Source organism: Ambystoma mexicanum, chromosome 6p (assembly GCF_040938575.1).
Source record: "Ambystoma mexicanum isolate Mex_15411 chromosome 6p, UKY_AmexF1_1, whole genome shotgun sequence".
Classification (NCBI taxonomy): Eukaryota; Metazoa; Chordata; class Amphibia; order Caudata; family Ambystomatidae; genus Ambystoma; species Ambystoma mexicanum.
Window position 1 is genome coordinate 1,072,073,181 of NC_090935.1, and position 17,695 is coordinate 1,072,090,875.

General features: G+C 42.6%; 1 protein-coding gene across 1 annotated transcript in view; it reads left to right on the forward strand.

Annotated features, from left to right (window-relative positions):
* The window catches only part of LOC138510185 (contactin-associated protein-like 4), a 2,554,874-nt gene that overhangs the window by 2,311,944 nt on the left and 225,235 nt on the right, over positions 1 to 17,695 (forward strand). The window contains exon 16 of the mRNA XM_069625670.1: positions 15,766 to 15,936. Within this exon, the coding sequence (XP_069481771.1) occupies positions 15,766 to 15,936 (171 nt within the window). The remainder of the gene's footprint in view (positions 1 to 15,765; positions 15,937 to 17,695) is intronic.

Here is a 17,695-nt window from a genome sequence, read left to right on the forward strand (position 1 = left end):
GTGCTCCGATACCCATGTCACTGTGCCCTGGGTCCAATCGACTATTGCATTACGTTGACATAGCCATTGTAATCCCAGTATGAGGCCAAATTGTGGCACTGCGATTACATCGATACTTTGTACTTCTCTATGGCCCTGTATGCTCTCCAACACCAATTCCCAATTTGCAATGTTGTGTGAAATCAAAGGATAGCCATCCACTGACTTGACCTCTTTTCGTCGCTCTTTCTCTATGAGTGGCAATGCCTACTGTTGTGCATAGGTGACATCAATAAAATTGCCAGTGACTCCAGAGTCCAACATTAAAGATGCCAGCACCTTTTTTCCTAGATAATGTAAAAATCCAGGTAGAGTAACATGAGGTGGGGCAGGGTGTTCACAGAAGTCGGGCTCGACAGGGCCGTCCTGTTTACTGGCAAGTATTGGTGTTTCCAGAGTTGTCAGTCTTTGGCTTACTAGGGTATTCATGGACAAAGTGTCCTGATTTTCCGCAATATAAATATCATTTCTCTCCTCTTCTTTTGTCTTTCCCTTCTTTGGAAAGCAGGCCTCAAACTGACCCAATCTACATAGGGTGTCCTTGATTCTTTTCTGTTCTTCCCATTGACCTTTGCTGTTCTAAACTAATTATAGGTTTCAGTTCCCATTTTCGTTGATCCTGTTTTCTTTCACATTTTCATTGATCCAACCAGAGTGCCAAGTCGATCATACTGAACAATCCACTGGCTGGAGGTGTACTTGTGCAATCAAGTCCTTCATTTCGTCACGTAGGCCCTGATAAATGAATGCCATACTTTTTCATGAAGCCAGTCAGCTTCTACTGCTAAGCGATTAGAGGTTGTGACATAGGAAACCAGATCTTTACCCCTTGATGCAACAGCAGAAGTTCACAATCTTTTACCAAAGAGGATGCTCGATGGTTAAAGATTTTTCCAAACTCCTCCTGGAAGGAGTCCCAGCTGTACAGTATTGCATTTTCTTTTTGCTCCAAAGGTGTGGCACAGACAGCATCACCACCCAAATAAGAAATGACGAATGCGGTCTGCACCTGAGTTGTGCGGTATGTGGCTGGGTTTGTAAAAAAATGCAGCTCGCATTGCATAATAAACATGTGTTTTTGGGGATCACTGCGATACCTTTCTGTGAGTGCCAGTGGAATCTGAGGTTCTGGTGTGACCTGAACCTGCACTGAGGGCATTAGAACTGGCCTTAGAGGTGGCAAGGCATGGCTTGTGCGGTAGCTTGTGCTGTGAGAGTTTGTACCTGATTTTCCAAATTAATATCATCCTGCCATGTGACTGTGAGCTCCTGTAACCCCTTTGAAATGTCCTTCATGATTAGAGCTGGTGCTGCCCAGGCACTTACATATATGTCGGCCCGCACCTCTGTCACAGCTCATTTGGGTCTTGCACAGTGAAAGCACAAACTCCAGCCTCCCCATAGTTTTTGTTTTTTCTTTTTTACCTGCATTTGAAATGTGCACAGGCCACCTTAACCCTTTGGGGAAAGAGGATTATAATCCACTGGTTTGGATCAGTACGGGGCAGTAGGGTAAGCAGGAATAGAGCTAGGAAGAGGTTGTGGATGAGAAGGGTTAAAGAGGGAAAATGCCCCTTGGCTCCTTCCTCTCTGATGATTGTTGCTTAGCCTGTTTGCCAATGAGGCTGTGACTTAAACTCATCACACCCACTTACTTGTTGGCCTAAAAAACGTTCATAACCCACACTATGGCCAAAACCATGGTCTTGCTTTACATCATGCAAGAAACATTGAGCGCAGAGATCACTGTGCATTACATCATGCAAGATACATGGTGCTTAGGGAAACTTTGCATTAATTCATAACTACATTGAGCGTAGTGAAGTGTATCACAAGTTTGCATTACTTCATGCAACAATACATTGGTGTATCAACAGCAGATCCTTGCTTGCTTCTGCAAGGTAATTAAACTTTGTGAGCAACAAGTTCTAATATGTATACATTTTCAGTTGGTTTAACTAAGGAAAGAATAAACAATTGTTGCATTGCTTCATGCAAGGATCACCATGAAATAGCAATATTAAGAGACAAGGCTACTTGGCTCTGGCTTGTGGCTGACTTTTGAATTGTCCACTCAGTGCGGAGCTGCGTTGTGGCGTTATGCAACTTCACTGAAGTGGCAGCTCACCACGTTCATAATGAGCTTCTGCAGCGAAGAACTAGAAAAACAAATGCCCAACTCAATATTGTCTTCTATTATGCAATGAGTTATGCACTGCATGAATCGTACGGAGGATATTGCACTGAACTGTGCACTCACTCTCAGACCAAAGTTTCACACTCGTGCACTACGGAAATGGAGCACTGAATTGGAATTGGTGCTTGAGGTTAGAACAAGAAAAAATCATGAAGCGGACCACGTTACTTATATTTATGGAGTGCAGGGCCTGCTTCTCAGGCATAGGTCTTGGCCCCGCAATGAGCATGCCTGCCAGGAGCTCTCCATAGATGCAGCAACTCAGTTTGGGAGTCTGTAGCACGAACAAGCATGTTTTGTAGTTGTGCGCACATGCATGATGAGTCGGGCGTGTCCAGGGTGTGTCAGTGCAGGAGATGCTGCTCAGCCGCATCGCCTACTGGGTAGTGTAGACTTGTCACCTCCCCAGTCTATTACGGCAACTACAATAGAAGTAGATAGAAGTAGATATGACATCTGCTATGACCTGTTTGTTTAAGCACTTTCATTCTAGTAAGCACATGTTTTCTCACAGTCTGGTGCTTTGCATTGATTACATTACCAGTTACTGCAGCAATACCATTTGTTACATCAGTTTGATGCTTTGTACTGGTTACCTTAAATATTGCTGCAGAAGAACAACATTTGGTCTTTCCACAACCTTCTTGATGATTGGGATTATGTCAGCCGCCTTCAAAGTCTCTTCGACTTGCTCCTTGAAGTGTTTATCGTTAAAAGTTTTAAATAGTAGCTGAACCCTATTAGTTGTCTCTGACTGAAACAATTTGACGTATAGTCTCTTTAATCTTGAAGGTTTATTCAAGCACTGAGATAACACAGCTTCTTCTTTTTCCATCATTGTAACCTCTAATGGTGGTACAATAGTAGCAATTGCTTGTTGATAGTCCTTTACAGTAGAATAAGTTATGTTCAATGATTCATTATATAGCTTTCATTATATCTCCAGTGATATGAATTCCAAAGTTTCCTTCTTTCCAGTCCCTCTTCAGACTAGGCTCCACAACTCTCTGGAGTTATTGCTAGCACAGGTATGTTTCATTATTTCCAATCTGTTAATAATGATTTTTTTTTTTCTTTAGAGATACTAGCTTGTTGTATTAATTTCTTAGTGCTCTAATTTTAGATGTATCTCTGCCTTCCTCTTCTTTTAGTTCTTTAATAAGCTTTCATTTGGAGTGTCCACATTGGAACCATATCTTGGTTCAGATTCTCTTTTCTTAGAGCATTAGTTGATAAAGCTAGGATAGGTTTGAGAATGTCTGTTAACGTTCCTCATGATTTACTTGCCATCAATTGAAATTGGCTTTCAGATAATGCTCTAGGAAAGAAAGAATAACTTGATAAATATCATAGATTTTGTTAGATGTTACAACTTTGGACTATTTTACTTCCTATATAGGAGGTAATGATCAGCACATTGTTTGCTGTACTGAAAGGAGACAACAGTTCTCTGGCTTTTATCAGCATAATTGCTTGCAGAAGTTCATGGTCAATCTTAAGTCTGGTAGTGATCCTAACATTTTTGAGAATATGCCATATTTCGATATTAGTCATTATCATTTTAAGAGCTTTACTAGGCTTTGCCATTAGCACATAAAGAACAAAGTCACATTAATGAAAAACGATAATACATACACATACATGATGATATAAATAAGCTTAAAACACATTGGACTAAAAAAGATTAGTCATTATATAATCTATCCTAGAATGAAATGTAAGGGTATGGAATGTCGATTTAGCCAGGATATCTGCATTACATCAGCCAGTACATGGCCGATACGCTCTGCTCAGAATATGTTCTGCCTGTTCATCATGGGGCACTGTGTTCTCACAATACATACAGAGTATGTTCCAAAATGCATCGGTTTCGAGTAAAACAACAAGAGTCTGCTGATTAGCTCAATATGGCAAATGAAAACACCTATAAGGACAAAATATATTTGTTTGAAATAATTCAGTTTAAACGTTTTTAGCATGTCCGGGACATCTTCAAATAAATGTAATGTTGCCACTTTCAATCGTATATACATATTTACACAATATATAATAGTAAATGGGTCATCTGATCATTGAATAATCTGAGCATCTTGAATGTTTGTAACAATGCTAACAAATGACCTAACAAACTCATTTGAAACTGAGGTAACAACGCCGCCACTAGGCCTACCTCTTTTCCTCTGCTCAGCTGAAGTGTGAAAACTCAGGTAACCTTGTTTATAGATGTTAAGTGACAAAGACGACTTGAAGCAGATAATCAGAACATTTCATGTGAATCATTTACAATCAAGAAGTTCTGTTTTGCTTTGGTAGACAGCATTAGTCCAAGAGATTAGTTGTACATATAAATTGTTGGAAGTTCTTGTCTTTGATATTGTATGTCAATTATCATCTATTTGAAAAAAGAAGGTTCCACAATTGGTGTCTAAGAAAGGGATCCATATCATAATCTCCTGCCAGAATTATTTGATTTTCCAAGTAAGGGACAATTCTTTTACCTTACATTATCCAGGGTAATCCAGATGTGGATCCCTTGTTCACTGTGATTAGAGAGGCACAGCTTTACCTCACTGATGATACAAAAAAAGGCTGAAACACATTTCTGGGGTTGCTGCTGGTATTCGTGTTCAGAGAAGTGTTGCCTAGTATTTTGGTGCTGAACTGCACTTGTGGGTGAGACCAGAATAATGTTCAAATGGTTATTACTCCTCTGTTAAAGGTACAGTGCGCCAAAACGTGTCTGTAGACACTTCTGAGTTGGTACTTTCGCAAACATTGGGTTATTTGTTCATATTCTTTCTTGGTAGAGGCTCTCAAACCTATTTGTGACAACTTTGATTGAAGCCCGCTTTCTGTGGAGAACCTTATTTAAGAACAATATTATTACTTTTTATCTTTCCTCTTCAATAAAATGGTGTGAATATAATCACATGCAGAAAGTGGGAGTGAAAGTGATCTGCGGTGCCTTCACCTTGCCCTGCAGTATTTCCTCACTTTCCCTAGCATCTGATCCAGAAGGTGGGGCCTCTGCCCCTGGAGCCCAGCAGAAGGACTCAAAAGCTGCATTTGTCCACGGAACACGGAACGGAAAGTGGGAGTGAAAGTGATCTGCGGTGATCTGGGGACTCGAGGGAGCCGAGAGCCGCAGACCGCCTTCTCCCCCCGCTTCTATCAACTCATTAATCATCAACCCCCAAACCACCAAACTGTTAACCACTAAAAAATGTTCAGCACCGGGAAATCTATGGTCCTCAATCTGTAATATCAAGTTAACCAACTGAACATTATGGACTTCCGGAAAGTCAATAAGCACTCAGATGAGGGATAGGGGAGCCAATTGAGAAGCCACCGAACTCCCATCAGACTCCTTTCAGAAGACTTTTGTACATCCGCTTTAACCTTACCTCCGGGGATGGAGTCGGCGCCTCTGTGAGGTGGGGGTGGGGGTTTTGTTTCATATGGCTTAGCTCCTCGCCCTGGCAGATTTTAATTCGAATGGCGGCCTCCCGGCCCAGGACCTGGGGGCGGGCATGGGGTGGCCGCTGATTTCACTGATGCTGGCGTCTTTGAGGGGCTTTGTGGAGTGTCTTGGTGCTCTCTCTGCCCCCGAGAGGCGGGAGGCAGCGGAGCATCCATGGCCCGGCAGTGGACCTCTTTGGCCATCGCAGACGCTGAGACGGGTGACCTTGTGTCTGGTGGGCTGGAGAGGCCAGCCTCTGACGTCCAGTTTCTTTTGTGAGATGCAGGTGCAACCATACTCGGGGGCAGTGAAACTCCGCCCCCGGCTCTGCCTTCAGTGAATAAATACAATGTCCCTGCTGGAGCGGTTGGGTCTAAGTTTCGCACGACCACAGTAATGATTCATGCAACATCAGAACCTGCATCCACCCACGCCCAACGCTTGTTCGCCTCTGATAAAGACTTCACGTCATGTGGTAGTAGATTTCCACACCCTCAGTCTATCAGTGATCAGCAGCTATTTTCAACTGCGAGCTCGGAAGTACCCAGTGACATTTCCTCAAATACGCCATCTCAAATACAGAACGACTTATTTCCCTTAAATCAGCAAGGGGTACCTGTTCCCAGCAAAGTCAAGCTAAAATCTGGAAAAACCTGAAGACCACCAAATCTTCAGTGGAAACTCAGCAATTTATAGATGGAAAGAAATGTGCCACTAAAGGTCCTAATGTACAGCGAAAAAGAACAGGTGGTCTCAAAGCAAAATCTTTACCGACCCCATTACTGTCAAAGGCTCTGAAATGTATTTTTCAAAAACAATGTAAGAGGAAATTTGATCCTTCCTCAGAACTGTCAGACAGCGAAATATTGGACGCTGTGCAAGATCTACCACCACCTAAAGAGCGCAGAGTTGAACCACCTCTACCAAGCACGACTAGCTCTGTACCTATATCTGCACAAAGTTCTCCGATAATAGGTGCGTTGTGCTCACCGGAAGTCACCAATAAAACAATAGGCCAGAAGATCAATGACCCACCCTTGGAAATGCGGGCGGCACTCAGCCTGTCCAGTCTTCCCCTTCCTTCACAATCCTGTGAGGTTCCTCGGGCTTGGAATAATCCAGACGCACCTATCAACAAGTCCTCCCCTCCTAAGATTGGGAGGGTGGAGGCCGACGGTGAGGGAGGTTGCTCTCAGCCTAGACCTGTGACTTCCCGACATATCACAGGAATTTAAAGACCATTAGATGCATCACATCCCACAGAAACGGACGATGTGCAGAGGCCCCATGAGTCTATTGACCTTCAACAACGAGATCAAGCCCCCTCACATCTTCTGGAACATGAAATTACGCCCAACAGAGGGCTGAACCAGGGCAATCCTCCAGAAAAGTACACGTGGATTACCCCTCTGTTTCACCATCCAGGTGGCTGTCTCGAGGGATCAGCCCAAAACCTATTAGATGAATAAGTGACTTCAACTGTGCTACTCCAAGCTGGACACCAAATAAGAAACCAGACTTTATGTCAATAATGGCAACGGTAACTGTAGCTTTTGCACCCTTCAGTAAGCTGTACAAGGCTCTAAATGACTCATTAAAAGATCAGACTACTCTTCTGGCAATGATTCATTCGAAAATGATCTATCTGGAGGGCTACATTACGGCTATGGAATCAAAGTCGAAGGAACATTTGGCCACTTTTGATCGACAAATTGCTGACTTAAAGAAACTCGGTAACAACCGTACTCAGAATTGTCAGTCCTCAAAGAGCACGCAATGCAATCTGACCTTAGAGGAAAAGGTTGGTGTTGGCCGGTCTCTTTTAAAGTGCTTGAAAGACAAGCAATTGCATTGCAGGACAATTGATTTAACCAACGTACCCCTACACTTTGCTCTGTTACGGAAACGTGGAGGATGGATTGTCGAGGGCCTTACAATCTGATTTAGTGACGTCGAATGAGCTGTCGGCTGGATACGCGATCTTTGACAAGAAAAAATCCAACTTGAAAAGACCTACTGAAAACCCGAGACAAGTGGTGTTGCAAATTCCTTCAAAATTTCAGTCCCCTCCAGTATCAGATCAGACTACTTCAAATACTACTCGACAAGACCCGCTAAACCCCACAGCCCCAGTTTCTATCAAAGGCCCACAGCCATCCCCACCTGTCACAATAAATGATTTTTTGGAGGATAAAGTGTCAATGGATTTAACCATCCATCCGGAACCAGCAGAAACTCCAAAATCAATACAGACAGCGTCAATTCCTCAATCCCGGCTGAACATTAGGAGAAAAGATGGCGAGCAACAGGGGGCCACTCTTCTTCTGGGTCTACCCGGTAAAGGCTCAACCCCGGTATCACCAGTAAAACATAAGAACAAAATTTCTCAGAGGCCCTCTGATCATATGTCAAAGGCCCACCAAAGAAACTATTCCTCCACTACAGAAAGTTCACCAAAGGTTGAAAAATGAAGATCTCCTGTGAAAGATCGCCCAGGGAATAAAATACCAACCCATGGAATCTCGAGGAAAGAAGATATTTCAAAATACGATCACCATTCCTTAAGAACCTTCGAGACTCCTAGACAATTTAAAGATCGAAAGCAAAGTAAAAAGATGAACTGTACGACTCGCCTTTTCAAACTGGAACAAACCCCAAAGATACAGGAAAATCTGATTCTGAACAGGAGGACCGTTCTAATTATCCTGTCCAAAACATCTAAAATGAACTTTTTGAAAACGGAGGACCTCATTCTTGTTGAACCCTATCATAGAGAAGGGCTAGCCAAAGCATATGTGCATATCAAAGCTGCGTCTCTTGCCACCATGAATCCCCTGGTTTCAGACTCTTAGAACTAAAAACTAGTAGAATGAATATGACCTGTCGAAGAAACGACGCCCACAAAAGGGGAGTCCATACCCGGCTTAATTTAAAGACTGAAGAGCTCTACAGGAACTCAAGGTGGGAGCGACTCCCAAGAGGCCCCGATAGAGCTATGAAGAGATCAGAGTCTTTTAAAAACCTACACGAGGTCTCTAAGCCAGCAGGGATCAATCATGGTGACGTAGACTATCGTGAGCTGCAGGTTTTCTCCACTTCATACTTAAAACCTCGGGATCATGTCTGTACCTGACCAAAAGATATGACAGGTCCATGGACCAAAAAGTTCGGGAATCCACGTCTCCAGTAAACCAGCAAGGTACAACCCCAAGAAAAGAAATATGGGCATGTTACCAAAATCATTTGATCCAACGATAAAGAGATAGCAGACAGAGCAAATGCATCAGACTGTTGCCAAAAAATGCGGCAAAAATAAAGACTCAACAAAAAAAGATATAATAAAACAGTCACAATTAAGTCTTGGATCATGGAATACGAGAGGACACCAACATCTTACACAACCAGGAGGAACTGATTTGGGTGCTTTTGATGTAATCTGTCTTCAAGAAACTTGGTTGGAAGTGACTCCTCTCCTTGATGGCTTTACAGTAATCACTTCACCGGCTACCAGAGATCTCTTGGGCAGACCTTCGTCTGGCCTGCTTTTAGCAGTGCGCAATGGCTCAGGGATAAATCTAATTAAGAAAACATCTGAATCCTACGGCCATCTAGCAGCTCTTCTAACCTGGGATGCCTGGGCAACCTGAAAATGGAGCCTAAGAAAATAAAATTGGGGGTTATCAATGTGTACTGGAACCCCCTGAGAACGAGTACAGAAGATTCCTGCACAAATATAGGAGAAGTGATAGATGATTTTTTGTCAGACCATCAACTATCAAACATCCTAATTTGCGGCGATTTGAACGCTACCTGCGGAAAACCAGGTATTAGACCTAAACTAGCATCAACAAGGTCAGCAGCAGATGAAAGAGGTGAAAAATAATAATTACTTATGACTTTGAGATCTTTTCATAATGTCTCATCCACTGCCCTAGTCGAACAAACGATTCCCACATGGGAACGAGCAGCCTCTTCGGCAACCTTGGACCACATATTCGTCTCCACAGCTCTTTTGGCTAGACTGGACTCATTTGAAGTGCAGAGGACTGTCGAAAGTGACCATAATCTGCTGTCGATAACCTGGTCAGCTTGGTATAGCCAAAACCCTGTATAGAACATCAACATTGAACCCAACTGTCAACAAACACGGCTCAAGCTATCCTCTGCTGCTATTATCAACTTGGTGAAAAAATATAAGCAGCAGTCCAAGGCCAACATAGACAAAAGCAACAACCTAATTGTAGATTACCAACCTCTGCTTATGAAACATTGCACGCCAATTAAATCTGACCAAAGAAAAGGCCCACATGTTTATAACATCGCTCTGGTTGAACGACGTCACAAGCTAAGACAATTTAGAAGACGAACTTTGAAAGCGAACACACCGGAGATGTGGTCCCAATATGCAACCGAACTAAAGCTCTACGCCTCTTGGCTAAAAGCTTATAGAATCACCTTGTACCAACAAGATGCGGAATGTATGCTCCATGTCATTGCCCAAAAAAAAACAAAGGAATTTTGGGCACTGGTAAACTCCTCTGGCACTCAAACGAATGAAAACCTTACCAATGCTGTAAGCGAAGAGAAGTGGGTGCTTCACTTCAAGAATCTTTTCGCCCAAATCTCTGGCGACTCCACTTGGTCCAACAAGCCCTCTTTGTTCCTGTGGGAAGAAATAACAGATAAGGATGATATCCTTAGGAAGATACAAAAGTTAAAAGTCTCTAGAGCACTGGGCTCTGATGGCCTTACCAACTTTGATCTGAAGCAATATCCGAAAGAATGGGCATCATTGATCACTGAAGTTTTTGCACAATCTATTGAATTTAAAACCATTCCTTCATCGTGGACGACGACGGTGGTGGTGCCCATTTTTAAAAAAGGCCTGAGAGAGAATCCATCAAACTATCGGCCGATAGCTCTTTTGGATATTATTGGCAAGGTTTTTGCATCGCTTCTGCTTGGAAAATTCCAACAATGGGCCAAATCATCGGCCTGTGCAGACCTGCTCCAAACTGGCTTTTTGAAAAATGCCAACACATTGGCTAATATTATGTCTCTCAGCATTCTGAAAAGCAAAGTTCGATCGGGCGCCCTGCGAGTTTTTCTCGCCTTTGTGGACCTAACCCAAGATTTTGATTGGGTCGATCGCAACAAGTTATGGGAGAAACTAGCAGCTTGGAACTGCCCTCAATCCATCTTGGCACCTATCAGAGCGCTTCATACAGAAACCAGCATGCAAGTCCGTTTGAGTCAGAATGGCATGTTGTCTGCAGAGATTCCATCATTCAGAGGGGTTACACAGGGATGCCGTCTGGCGCTTGCACTTTTCACGGCTTTTCTGGGAGACTATAAAGACTCGGCCCTTCAAGTTTGCGCTTTTCCCCAAAAAATTGGCTCGTCAGAGATCCCGTACTTAATGTACGCGGACGATGTGATCCTGATCGATCAAACTCCGATCGGGCTCCAGCGAAAGCTTGACAACTTGGCGGCCTATCTATCACAAAACCACCTTGAGATTAACAAGAATAAAACTAAAATTATGACGATAGAAAGAGCACATCAAAAAACAAAAAAAACAACCTGGTTCCTGCAAGGTCTAAAATTGGAGTCAGTCGACCATTTCAAATATCTGGGAGTCACCTTCGACTGCCCCAAAGCTGAGTTCCAGATGCAGCAAATGCTCTGGTCCAAGATCCGTAATCACGCCGCCCAAGCTAGAACTCTTGATAAGAAATATGGACGGTTTTCCTTGTCGCCGGCCATACAGTTTTACAAAACAAAAGTGACATCGGCGTTGATATACGGCATGGACACCTCTTTGTCAATGCCAAAGACAATCTGGTCAAAATTGGAGGGTTTTTTTTGGTGCTCAGTTTTGAGAATTCCTAAGTCAACAGTGGTCTCTGCGATTAGATGCGAACTTGGTCTGCTCTCTCTAATGGCGTCTTTAAATAACAGCAGAATGCAGCTTTTCAGAAAACCTTTGATTCCAGACAGTCCGACTCTCTATCACAAGATCAAAAAGGAAGCCATAAAAGGAACCTGCCCCGAACTAACTGTTTGGTGTGACAGAAATAGAGCTTTGCTGGAATCAATAGCGTGCACAGAAGAGGAGCCGATGGCCAACCCACTGAGAAGAAAAGCTAAGATGGAGGATCTAGATTGGGTCAAAACACTCGAGGAGGCGGCTTCAAATAAACTCTTGGTTCATCTTCCCCTCATAGTCCGCAAAAGAAAAGAAGTTGCAGAATATGTAAACAAATTCCTGAATAAGACATTGAGAGGTACCTTCCTCAAGGCATGCCTTAATCTGTTACCTTGAAAATCCGCTACCAAGCCTCAACAAACGTATGCAGACTTTGTCCAGAGAGCAAACAGCCGGAAACTATACATCATTTAATGCTGGAATGTCCTGCAACGCTTACTCTCAGACAGATCTATCTGTCGCCATTGTTTTTGGACAGTGATTTTCGGGAGAAGGATCTCTTTTGGCAGGCGATAACACCAAATGGACAATTGCAGTGGCCAACATTTTTGAATTGGCAATGGACAAAATTGCAAAATTGCAGAATTGTAACAACTGACGGCAATCAACATCTAAATCAACAACCAAAGACTTTTCATGTAAAATCAAATACTTTTCTTTTTTTGTTTCTTCTTCAACGTCTTGTAAAAGCCTTAATTGGCTGTAAAACAAGTAAATAAAAAAATAATAATAATCAAATGATAAGCTTGGCTTCAGTTGAATATGGGTACATTTAGACAGGATTGATCTTACATTAATGCTAAGCAAACCATAACCTAAGTTATGATTCACCAATACAAGTTCCATAGTGTATAGTGTCTTACCCTTAGAATGATTTGGCCTCATTACGAGTTTGGTGGTGTGGCCATAAAGGGTGTAATTACCTCTGCATTAGCAAACCACTGAACTACAGTTTTGGAAGTAAGGTGGAGGAAATTCTTCAGAAGAATGTTGGAGGTAATTCCTCTGCTTTACAACCAAAAACAAGTAAAAGTTGTCAGAATTATCTTCTGGCAAAATTATCACCAGTGATACGCCAAAATCCCCATGGAGTCTGATGGACTTCAATAAATGGGAACTAATAGTACCTACCACGACTTGCAATCTAGCAGTAATTCCTCAGACACGAAACACCTGCCAAAAACACCCAATTGTCATCTCTCCATAAACCCTGACACCTAAGCATGCTTAATGGAACTTTATGTTTGATGGTAGAGCATGTCCGATGTGGGGCCTGATGTGGGTGGTCTCTCTGGCCTATCAGGGGTAAATTCTGCTAACTTGTATGTTGTAAATCCAAAATTGATGGACAATCATATTTTATACAAAAACTCATGCTTTGCAGGTGTGTTCATCCGTAAATTAGTAGTACGTTTATCAAAGTTTCTTAAACTTTCTCTCATTGTGTCCCTCTGTTGATCCTGGCATGTGGGTTAATGAAAGTGATACATCACATTTTTTTTTACCATAATGCCCTTCAAATATTCTTTGCTGTTGCACGTAGGTTCAAAAACACTACAAAGCATGGTTAACTTAGTTTGAATAAGTTACAGATCTGTCACAATTTGCGAAATTATTGAATCTGTCTTCGTAACTCTCTCTTTACAGTTGGAGCAGCCACTCACCTTCTCCATGCTATTTGTTTACTTCTGGATCCAGATAACCATTACTAGTTGTCCTATAAGCAGTGCCCATTGGCAAATTCATAGGTGTGAGAAGCGATTTTTAGCGTGAAAGGGGAAAAACAAGCTTTGTAAGTCTGTTCTTTTTAGAATGAATATGTGGGTCGTCACCAATAACATGGGCATCTGCTAATAGCAAGAATATATTATGCAAGGTGACACATTCTTCTACTTCATACACAGGAAATTCTGCGTTAAGTATATTCCTAGCCTTCAATGTTATATTGAGTGCCACAACATTGTCGCAGGAATTAGAATCAGTGGTTGTGGGTTATTGTTAGGCTATCGGGATACATTTGAGCAGGAATTATTAGAGTCTTCCCTCCAAGTTCATTTGGGCCACATGGCATCTCAATTGCTCCAGGTGGAAACATAATATCATTGCTTTTGTTTAGACACATTTTCAGTGCAGTCTTTGATAACAGGATAGGGGTGTTACAGGTGACTATTTGCTGAAACTAATAGTAGTTTTCCTGTGAGGCATTGCATCTGGTTGGCAAACTGCAGGGTTCTTGGAGATTAACAGATGATGGCGCTGCAGATGCACCTGCATATTTACAGGGGGTGACACTGGAGGTATTACATCGAAGTTATGCCTGTTTAAATGTCTTTCTGCTTTGTACCTCAGGAACCATTCTATATTTTGACTCCCCAATTGACTCCCCAATTTCCCTGTTGGTGATAGCCGAGGGAGATGGCTGGCTAGAATTTTGCTCAGCCACTCCTAATCACTCACTATGGGATTATCACGTTTGTTAAAACCCTTGGGTAGATTTTCAATCTCTGTTAACAAGGTGTTCGCCTCAGAGATTAGGTTTACTGAGTAGTATTTGGCCGCAAATTCCGATGCAAAGGTGGTTAATGCTTAGCTCTCTTTCTCCATAATTACACAAATGTTCTTAAAGTTATTAGAAATTAAAAAGGCATACTTTTAATATTTAAAGCTGTTAAAACCACACAGGTAAATATAGTCGAATAAAAACAATCTTACTAATGTCGAGTAAGATATCATTATGGAGCAATCAGATTATTGTGTACACCTTTCTTACCTCATGTAGCACCACAGCTAATTGTTCTGCTTCCTGGGAGCGCAAGTACTTACAAGGCTTTCATATAATGCCATGCTCCTGGTTTCCCTGTGCCCCAGCAGCATATGGATATGTGTGTGGGGTCCTTTCCCAGGGCGTAGGCATCTCCTTCTCCTGCGTGGGACTGACCTTGCCACAGCCCTTATTCTCCAGAGCTTCATGCTTCATGGATGGTTCGCTTCAGCAGTAAGTGCGCGGGTCCATTCCAGAGGCTTCAGATGTACAGGCGTCTCCTCTTCCTGCCTGGGACTGCCTTCACTGCAGCCCTTACATGCTGGAGCTTCACGCTGTGCTGATGTTTTGCATCAGCAGTGTGGGGATGGGCATGGGGTCCTTCCAGGGGCTTCAGTCACAGAGGTGTCTCCTCCTGGCTTTGACTGCACTTGCACGCACCCTTGCCTGCGGTAATTGCATTGGAACAGCTCAAAACCTCCAGCTATGATTTGTGTATTACAGTATGAATGCACTGCAGTTTGCCAAGAAGAGAAATAGGTTGAACGAGGATAACATTGACTAAAGATTTGGCTAGTGTGTTATGTTCTATCTGTATGTGCTGGCTTTTATTAACTCAGTTTAGCTGTGGGGCACTGCACAACAAGGAATACAGTCATAGGGTACACTAATGTGGATACAATTGAAGAAATAAACAAATAAGGGCACAGTTGGAAGAACATGAATCGAGGATATGCAGAGAATTAGAGGTAGAGCAAGCAGTTTAGTGGGGCAAAGGGAGATACCGTCTTAATTAATTGGTAGGTGTGACCCAGTCCTTTTTAGTTGATGGATCTTCAGCCGTGCTGCCATTGAAGCTATATTGATGGGAGTTTCACAAAATGAGTCCTTACTAAATGCACTGCTGATTCCCAGCTTCTGCCTCAGTGATTCCCTGACAAGACCTCTTCTGCTCTGATAATATGACAATAAGATACACACGTTTACCCTTTTGCTGGAGTCTTGTTGGTGCTTTTCTGCTTTCCAGCAAGGCAGGTAACACGTTTACTACAATGCAATGTGTGTATGCTCAATTTATTGAGTTTGGAAGGCTAATCTGCCTTGATTCATTCAAAGTATTGACATATATGTTAAATTCCAAAATCAGCAACACTTGGTCCACTCAATGAGCAACCTGGCCGGCAAACACGATAAAGTAGAAAAGATGATGTGTAGTGGAATTTCTGACTTGGACAAAGGTTAAATGTGTTTTTCTACATTAATTCAAAAGTTAAATGTGTTCCCTGTATTAACTGTGACTGTCTTTGTGATCTGCCCAGGAAGATTCTGGAATTCGGCATCCTTCAATACAGAAGCATCTTACCTTCATTTCCCAACTTTCCACGGGGAACTCAGTGCAGATGTCTCATTTTTCTTCAAAACGACTGCTTCCTCTGGATTATTTATGGAGAACCTTGGAATTAAAGACTTCATACGAATTGAACTATATTGTAAGTAACCCAGTTGTAAAGGTCGCTATTTAAATCCACCATGCATTTATAGTGTTAAATCAAATATTCTGTTCTGTAACTTATCTGACATTTTACAATGACCTGAATGCCATGATGGTTTATGGCTAGAAAATGTTGATAATAAAAAATCACATTTTACTGTGCCTTCTAAACCTAGAGCGTAATAGTCCATTTATCTCTACTGCCTTTTCCAACCCACAGGAGAGAGATATCCAAAAATATGACTTGATCTCTTAAGTGGAGATGTGTACATTTTTTCTGATGTTATGTTCTATGCCGGTGCCCTGTGAACTATGATCACCCATCTACAATCTGGCTCGAAGGAGGAGCTTTTTTTCAGAGTTTAAGAAGATATAATGGGCCTCATTACAAGGTTGGTGGTAACCCGCCGGTGCGTCCGGCAGGTTGCCACCGACGCCATAACACTGGATCCATCAACTGGCTTCCCAGTGCCACTGGGACACTACAAATCCCTGTGGAGCGGGAAGTCAGGTGACAGATCTTGTAAATCCCGATTTCCATGGAGTCCTGTAGGACTCCATGGAAATGGGGACTCAGAAGCACTGTGCTGGTGCTTCCATGGCAACTCTGTCTGCTGGGGCTGCTGCACCCAGCAGGGTCAGAACTGCCAGGCACAACGGCCCTGGCAGGCAGACTCATAGTGTGGAGGTCCAGAAACAAAGGTGTCGGTAAGCTTGACAGCATCTTTGTTTCCAGTCTGCCACATTTGTAATGAGCCCCAATGACTCTTAGTGCACTCAAAATGTCATATTGTATCTTGGACACAGTGAAAGCAAACAATCCCTGGAGTCTAACATCAGGTGGTCCTTTGTGACCTTGTTTTAGTAAATATATCTGGTAATTGAAGTATATGTACTCCATATGTGTTGACATTTTTGATCGAGGCGTAAGCCTGACTCATGTCAAAGTAACTACAAGTGTGCTCCCTTATATTTAACATGCTTTTCAACCAAACTTGACAGGATCAATGACTCCAGTGATACATTTATTAAATATCCAGCCTAGAAGATTGTCTGTGAGGATGGTATAATCTTATTCGCATCTGTCAATTTATGGACCCTCAATATCAGCCATTTAGTGAATGGCTTTCTTAAATATGGGGGATAATTTAGGCTTGTAACACTAACGTAGACAGCAATTATGGTCATCAATTCTATAATAATGCTTATTACTTGCTTTAAAATAAGGCAAATTAGTCCAAACGTATGTCAGAAAAAGGCATCTTAATAATTTGTTTCAAGAGATACTTAATTTTTGATTGATTGCATGACTTACACTGATAATAAATAATGAGTATGAGCAGAACCACCTGTGGTTCCGGCAGCAACGCAAGACCTTCCTTTTCTCTTCCTCTTTCTCTCTTCCTCTCCCCTGACTGCTCTGTGCACTGTTCACCTGGTGACCCTCTGAACTCGGGGCCCAGGCTCCTGCATGTCTAGTTTGCCTCTGGGCTCCCCAGCACTTAAGGATCTGTATCTGCAACCCTCTCGTTCCTTCTCTCTGCACTTATGAGCCACCGGCTGGCTGCACTTGTGAGTTAACTGGACATCCTCCTTCGACCTCCCGCTATCACTTCTCTCCTTCCCTCTTCCCTGTACTTGCACAATCTGAATGGTACAAGGCCTAGAAATATCATTATTGTGTCCTCCTTTGTTTCCCCATGCTTGTCTTGTCACGCCTAGAAACACTTTTGTACAGGCGCGTTATAATACCATAT